A 14,365-nucleotide genomic window follows, 5' to 3' on the forward strand; every position below is an offset into this window, starting at 1 on the left:
AGCAAGTGACAAGCTGCATCTGGTGGTAGGCGACGTAGCAAGTGACAAGCTGCATCTGGTGGCAGGCAATGTGGCAAGTGACAATCTGCATCTGGTGATAGGTGATGTGGCAAGCGACAATCCGCATCTGGTGGCAAGTGACACACTCAGGGCTCCCACTGATTCTGCATTATGTTGAGTTGAACTATTTTATATTACAATGTAATAATAGAAATAATGCGCTTCAATCAGCCTAACACCATAACAACCATAGTGTTGTGATGATTGAAGCGCTAACACCAGCCATTGGATTGTCAAATTGCTTACCCCCCACCCCCCAGGCCTTGGCATCATTTTCTTCCACACCGCAGGTCAGCGGTGGTAAAAAGTTTGGGGACCCCTGGTTTAGGAGACAAGTGAGCAGCAGCCAGTGACGTCACTGCAGCTTGCTGATAGAGGGCTTTGTTTCCAGGTAAATGTTCAGAATGTGCTTGTATGTGGTGCATACTAGCACATTATGATATTACCTTGCAGGAGGAAACTTTTTTGTTTCAAAAGTTTACTATTTGAGGTCTGAGGTGTTCCATGACTGGAGCTCTGTGAAAGTTCTGAGGTGTTCCATGACTGGAGCTCTGTGAAAGTTCTGAGGTGTTCCATGACTGGAGCTCTGTGAAAGTTCTGAGGTGTTCCATGACTGAAATAAAGTTGGGAAACTAAGACAGAAGATGATTGTATACATTGTGAGCAGAGCAGCCGTGTTCTCTCCACCATGTCACAATCACATTCTATACACTGAGCTCCTTCTATAGGCGCTGTGTGTGGAGAACTCGGTGCGCTCCCTCCATCCTCCACCCTTCCTCACACACCCTCCGCCTAGGTGACTTCCCCGCCCCTCCTCACCTCGAGCTCCTCCCCCCTCCGCCCAGGTACGTCCCCTCCCCGGCCGGCACCTGCCTGTGACCTCACCGGCCCCACCTTCCCCGCTCAGCCCGCAGGCGCCGCTCCCTTTACTTGTCACAGTTGTCGGGCGCCGCCGGTGGGAGGCGGAGGGGGGTATGGTGAGGAGCCGGGTCAGTGTGCGAGAGAGTGGCATTGAGGACTGCAGACATGTCCCGGGACCCGGAGGCCGTGGCCAAGATCACCGAGAACACCTACAAGGTACAGTGTGACCGGGGAAGGGCGACACTCAGTCTGCTGCCTGGAGCTCAGGGGGCTTGCTGGGACTTGTAGTGCCTTTTACCTTGAGCCTGCTGGGACTTGTAGTGCCTTCTACCCTGACCTTACTGTGAGTTCTGCACAGAGGGGATTATTATGTAGCTCTTAATATATGTAAACTTTGTGTTCCTCCCATGGGGTGATGAAGGTGGACCCCCCCCCCAGAGATGACCCCCTAGAGCTCGGAGTCCCAGTCCAGGCACATTGTAGTCCTAATAGACCCATGATAGGGATGGGGGGATGGGGGGGGGGGGGGGGGGGGGCCTGCCATATTTATGAAGATGTGATTTTAGGTCTGTCATCCTCATCCTTCCTCCTTCCTCCTCGCTCAGTGATAGACTGACCCCAAAACAAGCATCCAGCCAGTGAAGTGTGAGGACCCCAGAGCTGTGTGTTATACAGGAGTGACCGATCCACAACGACTCTGGAACCTTCAGAGATCCTGGACTTCTGTCCTCACAAGTTCCCTTTTTAAGAATGGGAAAAGTTCTTGTGTGTCCCCGGAGAGCCCACACACTGGAGGTCACATCAGAAACTGGGGGCACCTGAGGTGTACACAGTGTTCCTGCTGTCATAGTGTACACAATGGGAATATAGAGATATTAAACGGTTTATTAGCCCTTCTCAACCAGGGTTCCTCCACAGATTGATGGGGGTTCCTTGAGCAATGATACGTTCCCACTGACGCCAATCCTCTATAAACTATTTGTAATGGGGGGATTCTTCCCAATGACCACCAATGTAAGAAGCATTCTTTCCACTGACCATCACACTAATGTACTGGGATCTGTAGAAATAGTAATTTAGCAGGGGTGTGTGTGTGTATATATATAAAACACAAGCCTACTTATGACTTTGATGTTCCAGTAAGTTAGCTTTTAAACGCCATGAAAGACAGTACACTCGCAGTGCCTGTCAGTCCACATGAAGAATGCTGCAGTCAGAGGCACATCACATCCTCCAGTCTCCCCCAAATCTCAGGGGGCACTGCTCAGGATAAGGTGATACCCCTCAGTATCAGGGGGCGTTCCTCAGCATCAGGGGGCGTTCCTCAGCATCAGGGGATACCCCTCAGCATCAGGGGGCGTGCCTCAGGATCAGGAGAAACCCCCTCGTGCCTCAGGAGAAACCCCCCAGCATCAGGGGGCGTGCCTCAGGATCAGGGGATACCCCTCAGCATCAGGGGGCGTGCCTCAGCATCAGGGGATACCCTTCAGCATCAGGAGGCGTGCCTCAGGATCAAGGGATACCCCTCAGCTTCAGGGGGTGTTCCTCAGGATCAGTGAATACCCCTCAGCTTCAGGGGGTGTACCTTTATGATCGGGGGGCACCCTTCCTGAACAGGGGGCTTTGCTTTAGAATCAGGGGTTCCCCTCCTTGTTCATCTGACTCTGGGGATACCCTTCAGAATTCGGGGGCGTTCTTCAGGATCTGGGGATAACCTTCCATTTAGAGGGGTGTTCCTCAGGATCATGAGCTACCCCTCAGGATTAGGGGATACCCCTCAGCATCATGGGGCGTGTCTCAGGATCAAGGGATCCTTTATTATCAGTGGGCGCTCTTCCTGAACAGGGGGCTTTCATTTAGAATCAGGGGCTCCCCTCCTGGTTCTTCAGAATCTGGGGATAACCTTCAAAATTGGGGGCGTTCTTCAGGATCTGGGGATAACCTTACATTTTGGGGGGGTTCTTCAGGATTAGGAGCTACCCCTCAGGATCAGGGGTTCTCATAGAGAACACATTACCTGGTCTTTATTTTAAAACCTAAAGTTGGCACATTTTGGTTTCTGCTTTTAAGAGATTCTAACCATTTTATTGGCTGTGCTGTTAACTGTTGGAAAGTCAAATGTACAGTACTAATTAGGTGATAACCACTTAAAGCTTATCTCCAGTCAGATATAAAATGCAAATAAATATAGCTCTGTGTTCATTAAACATCATTACATTTCTTTTTTATAAGCTGAACTCCAGGAATCTTTTATGTAAACACCACAAGTTAAACAAGTCATCTCTAATTATGGGCTCATTCACTCGGCCGCTGTGGCCTGTACAGTGTGAATGAGCCATTTATTTATGTGGCTGGAGCCACCTAGAGTTGCATACAGACAGCCTATGATACTCTATGGGGATGCAGTGGTTCTATGAACACAGCCGCACATCTGAATTTGACAACCCTGCCGGGGTGAGTGCCTATACATGCACGGCCCCCACTTACTTGTGCTTAAAAAATATTCATGGAATACAACCTATCGCAGTCCACTGTACATCAAAGCTTAGAGACGGGGAGGGAGAAGCAGCACAGGGAGCCAATCAGTTGTACTGCAGTGCTTGTGTGCCCAAGGAGCAAGCTGATGGTAGGAGAGAGCAGAGTGACTGTGAAGTGAGCTCCTCGGTCTGCTGCTTCTCCTTTCACTGGTACAGTAACAGGCGGGGGGGTCGGTGAAGGCCTGTAAGGAATTTCTAACTGAAAAAAATCAGGTCTACTGTAAATCTCAGAACTGGATGGATAGAAATACAAAGCCTTTGGCAGGTAATGCAATCTCCTGTATATTTAGTGGTTGGCCTGGAGTTCAATACATGTCAGTTGAAAGTCAATTACAACCATCAACAACCATCAGCAGTTCCAGGTGTTGACAGGTGTGATCATAACCCTGAACCTGGTTGTTGTGTTTTGGAATATGGGTTGAAATTGATCAAAGATTGTTGTATGTATGAAGCTAGCATTAGTGCCATTGTGGAAAAGCACAAAGTTGTAATTGGATTACTATAGATTCATTTTAGTAAAGAGTATACAATTGTCACTGCAAAGCTTCCAATCTTCTGATTTGAAGAAAGCCACCTATGACTTAGGACAGCGTTAATGTGAACACGTGTCTGCTGTGATGTTTGAAGGAAATGTCTTCATTTTATGAGTCCGTCTAAATCTCTCAATAAAACTTGGTTGATTTGTTTTTGTTATGGTGTGGGAACATTGGGCCTGATTTATGTAAACCGGAGTGATAAAGAAAAGAACAGAATGGAAGCTCTTGTCCATAGTGGTTTTATTTATTCTTTTATTTCCTAGACTTTTTTGCTCCGGTTTTCATAACTGTCTCTATGGTGCAGATTATATTTTGTAACCTTTTCTCCTTGCAGCTCCGTATCAGCAGGTGGCATCAGTTGGCTGCGATATTTGCGTTGTTTGTAATATCGGTTACTGTGGAGGTTGGCAAACAGTAATGAAAACTGGCAGCAAAAGATTAATCTAGAGATGATGTTTATGTGAACTTTCAGACGTACTCTGTATCGTTTGTGGAGATTATCAATACAGGATTGCAGCACAGTTCCCCCACAGAAACACATGCATGTGTTGGTGTTTATAGTTGTCTGGTGTTTAAAACTACAGGTGATACTCGAAAAATTAGAATATTTGTGCAAAAGTTCATTTATTCCACTAATGCAACTTAAAAGGTGAAACTAATATATGAGATAGATTCATTACATGCAAAGCAAGATAGTTCAAGCCGTGATTTGTCATAATTGTGATGATTATGGCTTACAGCTCATGAAAACCCCAAATCCACAATCTCAGAAAATTAGAATATTACATGCAATTAATAAAACAAGGATTGTACATAGAACAATATCAAACCTCTGAAAAGTATAAGCATGAATATGTACTCAGTACTTGGTTTGGGCCCCTTTTGCAGCAATTACTGCCTCAATGCGGCGTGGCATGGAAGCTATCAGCCTGTGGCACTGCTGAGGTGTTATGGAAGACCAGGATGCTTCAATAGCGGCCTTCAGTTCTTCTGCATTGTTCGGTCTCATGTCTCTCATCTTTCTCTTGGCAATGCCCTATAGATTCTCTATGGGGTTCAGGTCAGGCGAGTTTGCTGGCCAATCAAGCACAATAATCCCATGGTCATTGAACCAGGTTTTGGTGCTTTTGGCAGTGTGGGCAGGTGCCAAATCCTGCTGGAAAATGAAGACAGTATCCCCATAGAGCACATCTGTGGAAGGAAGCATGAAGTGCTCCAAAATCTCCTAGTAGACGGCTGCATTGACCCTGGACTTAATGAAGCACAGTGGACCAACACCAGCAGATGACATGGTTCCCCAAATCAACACAGACTGTGGAAACTTCACACTGGACTTCAAGCATCTTGCAGTGTGTGCCTCACCATTCTTCCTCATACTCTGGGTCCTTGGCTTCCAAATGAGATGCAAAATTTGCTTTCATCAGAAAAGAGGACTTTGGACCACTGAGCAACAGACCAGGTCTGTTTTTCTTTAGCCCAGGTAAGACGCTTCTGATGTTGTTTGTTGTTCAGGAGTGGCTTGACAAGAGGAATATGACATTTGAAGCCCATGTCCAGGATCCGTCTGTGTGTGGTGGCTCTTGATGCACTGACTCCAGCCTCAGTCCACTCCTTGTGAAAGTCCCCAACACTTTTGAATGGCCTTTTCACGACAATCCTCTCCAGGCTGCGGTCATCCCTGCTGCTTGTGCACCTTTTTCTTCCACACTTTTCCCTTCCACATAACTTTCTATTAATGTGCTTTGATACAGCAATTTGGGAACATCCAACTTCTTTTGCAATTACCTTTTGAGGCTTTCCCTCCTTATGGAGGGTGTCATTGATGGTTTTCTGCACAACTGTCAGGTCAGCAGTCTTTCCCATGATTGTGATTCCTACTGAACCAGACCGAGAGACCATTTAAAGGCTCAGGAACCCTTTATGCAGGTGTTGTGGCTTAATTAGCTGATTAGAGTGGGACATTTTGAGCCTAGAATATTGCACCTTTTCACAATATTCAAATTTTCTGAGATTGTGGATTTGGGGTTTTTATGAGCTGCAAGCCATAATCATCACAATTATGACAAATCACGGCTTGAACTGTCTTGCATGTAATGAGTCTATCTCATATATTAGTTTCACCTTTTAAGTTGCATTAGTGAAATTAACTTTTGCACGAAATTCAAATTTTTCGAGTATCACCTGTAAATACCACAATAAGCCAGATTCATCCTTGGGTCATATCTGTGCGCAATTTACTAGTTTTTAGCCACGTTTCCTTTAACTTTTATTAGTCACATGTGTTTGCCACGTTTTCTGAAAGCTCACCAAAAGTCCTGCATGCCGCATCTGTGCGTTTCTTAAAACGGGCCAAAAATGCACAACCTTATAGACATCAATGGAACTGTGGGGAAAACGCATGGTAAATGCACATACTCGCACAGCATTTAACCTGCAGTTGCACCAGTATGAATCCATAAAAAGTGGTAATAAACCCAGAAACAAAAATCTAGCACATTGCAGCTCACCAATCAGTGACACTAAACCCTCCTATCCTTTACGGAAAAAAAGAAAGCGGTCTGGGTACTGCCTCTTAATATAACACAGCTCCATCCCTGTACATGTAATACAAAACGAGTTAGCCCATGGGACTTTAAATGAGTCGGACATAGAGGTCATGACAAGCAAGTATAAGAATTTATTAAAGTTCCAAGAACATGATCATAAATGAGCATAAAAACATCATGAGGCATGGTTTGACCATTGACATGTTAGTTACAGTAATGAAATACATGGTATACATATACAACTTTTGTACGCGGCGCGTTTTGCAAGCTCTGCTCGCTTCCTCAGGAGTTGGTGTATATGCAGGATATCTAAAAAATAGTGGGTATCAGTAAGATAACATTCAGTGATAATTATGGTTAGAAGAGAAGCACGTGGTCTCTAAGAGGCACCCCATACATACATTATGGTCAATTGGTCCAAAGGACTGATCTGCAAGGGTACCAGCGGAAAGCACTCCAACCGGGAGCTGAAGAGGCGTAACCCTGCAGCAACCAAACAGGGGCCTGGCGGAGGCGGACATGGCGAAAAAGGAGGATGAGAATGTGGTGTGTCCTGGAGTGCCCCATTAGCCACATATGCCATGATAGCTGTAATAAAATTGTATATGTATCTAAGTCAATTAACAATAAACTTGATAGTAGCTTGGGAGTATAAATAGTGTAGTATCACTGTTGTATAGTGAAATCGATGACATTGTGGGCGTGGATGCAAACAGGAAAGAAAAAAGTGAAAAGGAAAGTGTAAAGAGTGCGAGAATGTGAAGAAGGAAATGAAAATAAAAAGGACAGGAAAATGACTGAAAAAAAAAAAAGAAGAAAAATAACTAACATGTCAATGGTCAAACCATGCCTCATGATGTTTTTATGCTCATTTATGATCATGTTCTTGGAACTTTAATAAATCCTTATACTTACTTATCATGACCTCTATGACCAACTCATTTAAATAAGTCCCATGGGCTAACTCGTTTTATATACTCCTATCCTTTACAGCCAAGGGAGCTGCCATCTTAGCCTGTGTTCACATGTGCAGCATTGTGGCAACTGCAGATCAGTTATGACACTAACCATTTGATGGCTTGACAGTTTAGTTGAGAACACAAGCAGCTGTGACCGATATCATTCACAGCATGTCTTGAATGTAACCGTTTTGGGAAACCGTTAAATTGAAGGGTTTAGTTCTGCCTTAAATATTGTGGCAGCATTAGCTTTTTTATTTTATTTTATTTTCCTTTATCACCTGGTGATCCCAGTCAGTGAGTCTGTTATTTTTCAAATTCCTTTAACAGACCTGAGCTGTCCAGCATAAGTGTTAGAAGGTTGAGACAAACCATTTAACGGTGACAGGTGTGCTTACAGTGGTGAGCCTTGATTCCAAAAGGAAATACATCTGTTACTGTAACTGCCTGAGAAGAAGTGTTAGCTGGAGTTCAGAAGTCCATCTATGTGCTAGTACATCTAACACTACCTTCTCCCTAGACTGACGGTATCTCCATTGCTCCTCCATCCAGTGTGGAGACACTCTAATGCAGGAAGTGTGTGGCGGGGTCACCAAGTGGGAAAAAAGCTTTAATAAAAAACAAACAAATGCAGCCAGCATGTTTAAAGCCTAACTCCGGGTAATTATTATTTTTTTTCCCTCCATGCAGTGGGCCTGTGCCCACACTGCATGGGTTAACTGTTTGTTTTGTCTGGGGGTGAACACAGAGCCTATACTTGCCCGATTCTTCAATCCCCTGGAAAACAGCGAACCCGTCTAGCGGTGGACTGTTCCTGATGTCCGAACATCATGTCACTGCGGGAAAAAAAATTGCCCGAAATTCAACTTTATGGATTGGTAAGCTGCATTAGATCAATTTTTTGGTTTTGGGTTTAATACCACTCTAAGGTGTCAGGTATGTATATTTGGAAGTCGCAAATTTGTAAAGTTACAACTTCACTGTTTCCCAGATAATAACCTTGTAAAATGGTGTGACCTCATCGCTCCCATTCATAAAATGCAGCTATGGCTGGGCACCCAGAGGAGGTATTATTACAGTGGATACTTTAACTTTCTGTGTGACAAAGATATGAGAAACTACTGTTCCTATCATGCAGTTGAATTGTAGCAATTGGGTGTTCTTGTGGGCAGGATTGGGGGCAAGTATATAACTATATAAACCAGCATGGATAGCCCACTGGGAGACTTCTGGCATGTGAGGTCATAGGAGGTGGAGAGACTAGGAGTCTTAAGCAAGCAAAACAGTAAAGCCCCATACACACTATTAGATTTTTTTTGTCTTCAGATTTACAAAAACCATGTAATGCAAGGGCCTGCCTGATTGCATACAAATTGAAACTCTTAAAGTTTGATTTCATATTATATGGTTTGGTAAGACTGAAGACAAAAATCTGCAGAAAATCTAATAGTGTGTATGGGGCTTTAGGCGATCTGAACCGGTCCGCCTGTCACTTTTTCAGGCGGACCTGATCGGACCATCCATTGTTCTCTGTGGAGTGGCGGATTTATTTATTTATTACAGGTACTTATACAGCATGTCAGTGGAAATGTGTCCATGGACACCCGCTGTCGTCCGATCCGACCCTGACCGCCAAAAACAGATGGATGGGGGATCCATTCCCCATACATCCGATGCATGGGACCAGATGACAGTCGAACGGAAATGAACAGGCGGTCCATTTCCATCCAACCACCCCATAGAGAACAGTGGGGTTCTGTACGCTCTGCATTGCGGAGTAGACACGGACCTGTCATCCACCCGCTCAACGAGGACGGTGGAGCGATCCCCTGCTGAGCAGGCAGATGCGATTTACAAATTCTGCCTTGTGTAAAAGGGACCTAAGGCTGCATTTACACGGTCACACTTTTTTTTTTTTTTTTTTTTTTTCAGCGCACATTTTGGTGCGCGACTGTTCCCCGCGTTAGGTGTGCCCTTAGAAGATAATGGCACTGCAAAGGTTATGCACGTTTTGGCCTGTTTTTCGCACTTTTCCAGGAATGTGTTCCCAGAACGCGAAGGGTGAATGTAGGTCTACAGTAGGCAGTTTAGAACAGGAGTCTATGAAACCAAGGGCCAGCTTCTACAGCGAGCGGCAAAATAACTGCGACACCCACTTGCTACAGAAAGAACTACATTGGGGAAAAAAAGGACATTGTGTTCACCAGTCTTATAAAACTGAGGCCCCTTTCACATGGGCAGATCTGCTCAGCGGGAGATCGCTCTGTTGATTCCCGCTGAGCCGGTGGATGACAGGTCTGTGTCTGCTCACTGTGCAGGGACGAACCTGTCAGAGCTCTGCTGTCCTTTATGGGACATCGGATGAGAACGGATCTGCCTGTCCATTTTTCATCCAATCCGCTGGACGGATGACGAACGTATCGCCATCCTTCTGTTTTGAGCGGTTCTTGTCGTATCCGCCTGCCCATAGAAGTCAATGGATGGCCGCTCAGATCCGCTTGAAAAACAGACAGGCGGATCTGAGTGGGCCTATCATGTGAAAGGAGTCTAAGGGGGAAGAGGCCTTCTAATGTGTAAAAAAAGTCAGTTTTTCAGTGATGGATACCTATGTATGCAAACAATTAGAGGTCAACTGATATATCGGCCGATATTTGGCATTTTTTAATTAATCAGCATCGGTCTATTGTGCTGATAAAAAAAGGCCTGTATAGAAGTCAATGCAGGAGCGACTACCTATCTGGGCAGCCTGCCAAGTCTGAGAAAAGAACCAAAAAGAGATACAGTGTTTATATTTATCAATGGACTCAACTCCATGTGTAGGAGTTCAGTTTAACCATTTAAAGACTAAATCTTTTCTGACACTTATTGCTTTCAAGTAAAAATCCTGTATTTTCTGCTAGAAAATCACTTAGAACCCCCAAACATTTATTTATTTATATATATATATATATATATATATATATATATATATATATTTTAGCAGCGACCCTAGGGAATAAAATAGCGGTTGTTGCAATATTTTATGTCATGCGGCATTTGCGCAGCGGTCTTTCAAACGCAATTTTTTTGGGAAAAATACACTAATGAATCGAAAAAAAAAAACCTAAAACCGCAAAGTTAGCCCATTTTTTTTTTCGTCCAAAAGTCTTGATTACCTGTTTTTGTGTATTTTGTTTAATAAATGTTTAAATGTAAGAAATTTTCTGTATCACTTATTACTTAAGGCTGCTTTCACACTGGTGCGGGCATGCGTTGACAGTAAAATGCTGCTAGTTTTAGCGGCGCTTTACCGTCATTTTAACAGTGCTCTTCGGCTGCTAGTGGGGCGCTTATAACCCAGCTAGCGGCCGATGAAGAGGTTAAATGCGCCTGTATAGTGCCGCTGCCGAAGCGCTTTGCAGACGCTTTGTCAGCGGTGCCCATTCATTTCAATGGGCAGGAGTGGTGGAGGAGAGGTATACACCGCTCCAAAGATGCTGCTTGCAGGACTTTTTTTTTTTTTTTTTTTTAACATCCTTCCAGCTCATCGCCTCAGTGTGAAAGCACTCTGGCTTTCACACTGAGACTGCAGGGTAGCCGTTTTGCAGGCGCTATTTTTAGCCCAAAAGCCTCTGAAAAATGCCCCAGTGTGAAAGGGGTCTAACTGAAAGACCCCTTTCACACTGGGGCGCTTTGCAGGCACTACAGCGCTAAAAATAGCACCTGCAAAGCCGGGGGTTTTCACACTGGAGCGGTGCGCTGGCAGGACGCTAAAAGAAGTCCTGCTAGCAGCATCTTTGGAGCGGTATATACTCCGCTCCTTTACCGCTCCTGTCCATTGAAATGAATGGGGCAGCGCGGCAATACCGCCGGCATAGCGCTGCTGCAGCAGCACTTTGCGGTGGTTTTAACCCTTTCTGGGCCGCTAGCAGGGGGTAAAACTGCCCCGCTAGCGGCTAAAACAACGGTAAAGGGACGCTAAAAATATTACGCCATTTTACCGCCGGTGCCCGCACCACCCCAGTGTGAAAGGGGCCTTTAGATTTTATGAGATGAAGGGAAAAAAAAAGATCGGCCTAACATATCGGCCCAAAAAAATTGACGACATATATCGGCCATCGGCCGCTGCGATTTCTAAATATTGGCATCGGCCAGACAAAAACCCATATTGGTCGACCTCTACAAACAATCATACATTGCTTTTAAAGGTAAGAGAACCTTATTAAACGTGTAATAAAACTTCTGCCTGGGGTGGTATTCAGGACAGCTACAGGCAGATAATAAATCTGTTTGCCTCTAAGCTGGCTTAACTTTAGGCCTCATGTACACTGCTGCTGGTAAACAGATGTTTAGGAGCAGTTGGGCATTTTTTTTCAACTGCTCCTGAACTCTCCTCTGTTATCTCATCAGTACATGTACACAGGGTCATTTATAGTAGTTTCTAGGCAGTTGAGTTTAGAGGCTTTTTTTTAGAATGCAAAAAAATGGGTTCAGAAGCTGTGTTTAGAGGCATTTCAAGCGCCAAACGCTTCTAAATGCGCATTTAGCCACGTTCCGTTTACAGGTGTTTTTTTTATTTTTTGCCTATTTTGAAAAAAAAATGCTTTTAAGCATAAAACGCAACATTTAAACGCGGCTAAACGGACGTTTTAAACGTGGGTTACTCTCTGTCAAGTTAAATCATTCAGGAGAGGTTGTAAAAATGTCCCGTGTACATGAAGCCTAAGCAGTGTGTGTTGTCCTATATCAGGGATAAGCAATTAGCGGACCTCCAGCTGTTGCAGAACTACTAGTCCCATGAGGCATAGCAAGACTCTGACAGCCACAAGATGACACTCAGAGGCAGAGCATGATGGGACTTGTAGTTTTGCAACAGCTGGAGGTCTGCTAATTGCATATCCCTATCTTATATGAACAGGTTATGGACTCTTCTACATATACTCTATGTATATGCAAACTACCTTTGCTGCTTTGTTTAAATGTTCTGGTTGCTGTGCTCTAGCCTTGCATTGTTATTTATACTGGGATTAAACATTGGCTACAAAGCATGTTATGTGTCATGAGTGAATACAGAACAATGATGTAAGGTGGAAAGGTAACCTTTTATTGTGAATACAGTAAAGGGTAATTTGTAGTTAAGAGCAAGTGGTTTGAGGTTTATTAGAGCTCTAATTTGCCTTGTTTAGTGACCTCATGAAAGTTGTGTGTAAGCTATTTAGTTTCATTTTATGTTTCCTTGTCATTTAGCAATAATATAATGACACATACTGAGTACAGTATCCAATGGCGGAACACTAGTCGAAGCAGCTGTTAAGGGGCCCTATGATGGAAGGGGGCCCAATTGGCGAGGAGGGGGTTCTTCAGACAAAGTTAAACTAGGAAAACTTTGTGCTTGTGAAGATGACTCCAATCCACTGCTGTATTGTTACGGATTGGAGAGGAGCCTCTTGTGACCTCTCCAGTCTAGCTAGCCTAGCTCTGAGGAAGGGGGTGCACCCCCGAAATGCTATTGCTATACCTCGTGTTCTGTGCATGTCCATGCACTGTGTTTATGGCCTTTTGTCAGTTGCATTTTGTGAGTACCCACTTTTATACAAAAAAAACTCTTATTATTAAATTATCTCTGGTAATGCACTAGGTCTGCACGCCTTCCATTTCTGTTTTTCTTGTAGCGGTAATATGTGTTTAGGCGCTTTGAGCACTTTTTATATATTTAAGTTCCTCTCCTGAATGTGATTTTGGTGTTTTTCGGGGGGGTTGCCCCGTAAACACCTATAGTGCTGTGCATAGACTCTAAACATGAGGGTCATTTGGAGGCAGAGAGGGGAAAAAAAATCTCAAATGCCTGTAAAATCTGCATTTAGCTATATATTTCTGCAATATTTACATTTTTGGTAAACTTATTCAATGAATCCAAGCTCTGCAAGCTGAGATAACATGCACTGCATTGATGCATTCACACAATTTCACAGTAACCATGAGATAAACCAAGTTCAGGAATATTCCTTTATCCCATTGTTTTGCAAATCTGTGTACACTACAAACTGTATAATTGAATCAGTCCTGATATTGCTGTTTTACTAACCTGGCAGCTTTTAGTTCTAAATAGGAAACCTTCATTTTGTTTGCAAATATTAAAGATTCTAATTACCAGCAAGAAGTCCTTACATTTAAAGATCACCTGTCATTTCAGATCCATCTTGGTAGTGCCTGTTAGCGGGCATCCACTCACCTGCTGCCACCACATCCCTCACCTTGTTGTGTCACTGCCACATCACTGGCCATCCCATTAAAGTGAATGGGACTGTCGGTGAGTAAACAGCGGGTCAGAGGAGGAGAAGCAGCTGTAGGACAGAGATGACCGTTGCTCTTTAAAAATGTATGATTTCAATCGACTTGATTTAAATCAAATCCACCCTGATTACCAACAAGAATAAGTCCTTTAAAAGAGCACCTGTCATTTCAGATCCATCATGGCAGTGCCTGTTAGCGGCATCCACACACCTGCTGCCGCCACCTCCCTCACCTCGTTGTGTCACTGACACATCACCAGCTGTCCCATTAAAGTGAATGGGACTGTTAGTGAGTCCACAGCGGGTCAGAGGAGGAGACCAAGATGACAGTTGCTCTTTAAAAATATGATTTAAATCAAGTCTTTTTACTAGTGATTTAAACCCTGATTTAAATTGACTTGATTTAAATCAAATCCACCTTGGCCCTAATGGTTGCAGACTTCCAATTTTCCTTCATTGTCTTTAACCTCTTGCCACTGCCGCCCTCAGCCCTTTACGATGATCTAATGGCCGGGAGGTGGAGTTGGGCTTTCGAATGTCTGTCACAGCGATCACATGAACATAAGCGCCCGATCACAAATATGCTTTGGGAAC

At 44.2% G+C, this 14,365-nt stretch overlaps 1 protein-coding gene across 1 annotated transcript in view; it reads left to right on the top strand.

The window, feature by feature from the left end:
- The first annotated feature begins 918 nt into the window (after positions 1-918).
- BAIAP2L1 (BAR/IMD domain containing adaptor protein 2 like 1) overlaps positions 919-14,365 on the top strand; it is a 193,671-nt gene continuing 180,224 nt past the window's right edge. Inside the window, exon 1 of the mRNA XM_073590998.1 lies at positions 919-1,137. Coding sequence (XP_073447099.1) covers positions 1,087-1,137 — 51 coding nt within the window. The 5' untranslated portion in view covers positions 919-1,086. The remainder of the gene's footprint in view (positions 1,138-14,365) is intronic.

Source organism: Aquarana catesbeiana, linkage group LG06, assembly GCF_042186555.1.
Source record: "Aquarana catesbeiana isolate 2022-GZ linkage group LG06, ASM4218655v1, whole genome shotgun sequence".
NCBI lineage: Eukaryota > Metazoa > Chordata > Amphibia > Anura > Ranidae > Aquarana > Aquarana catesbeiana.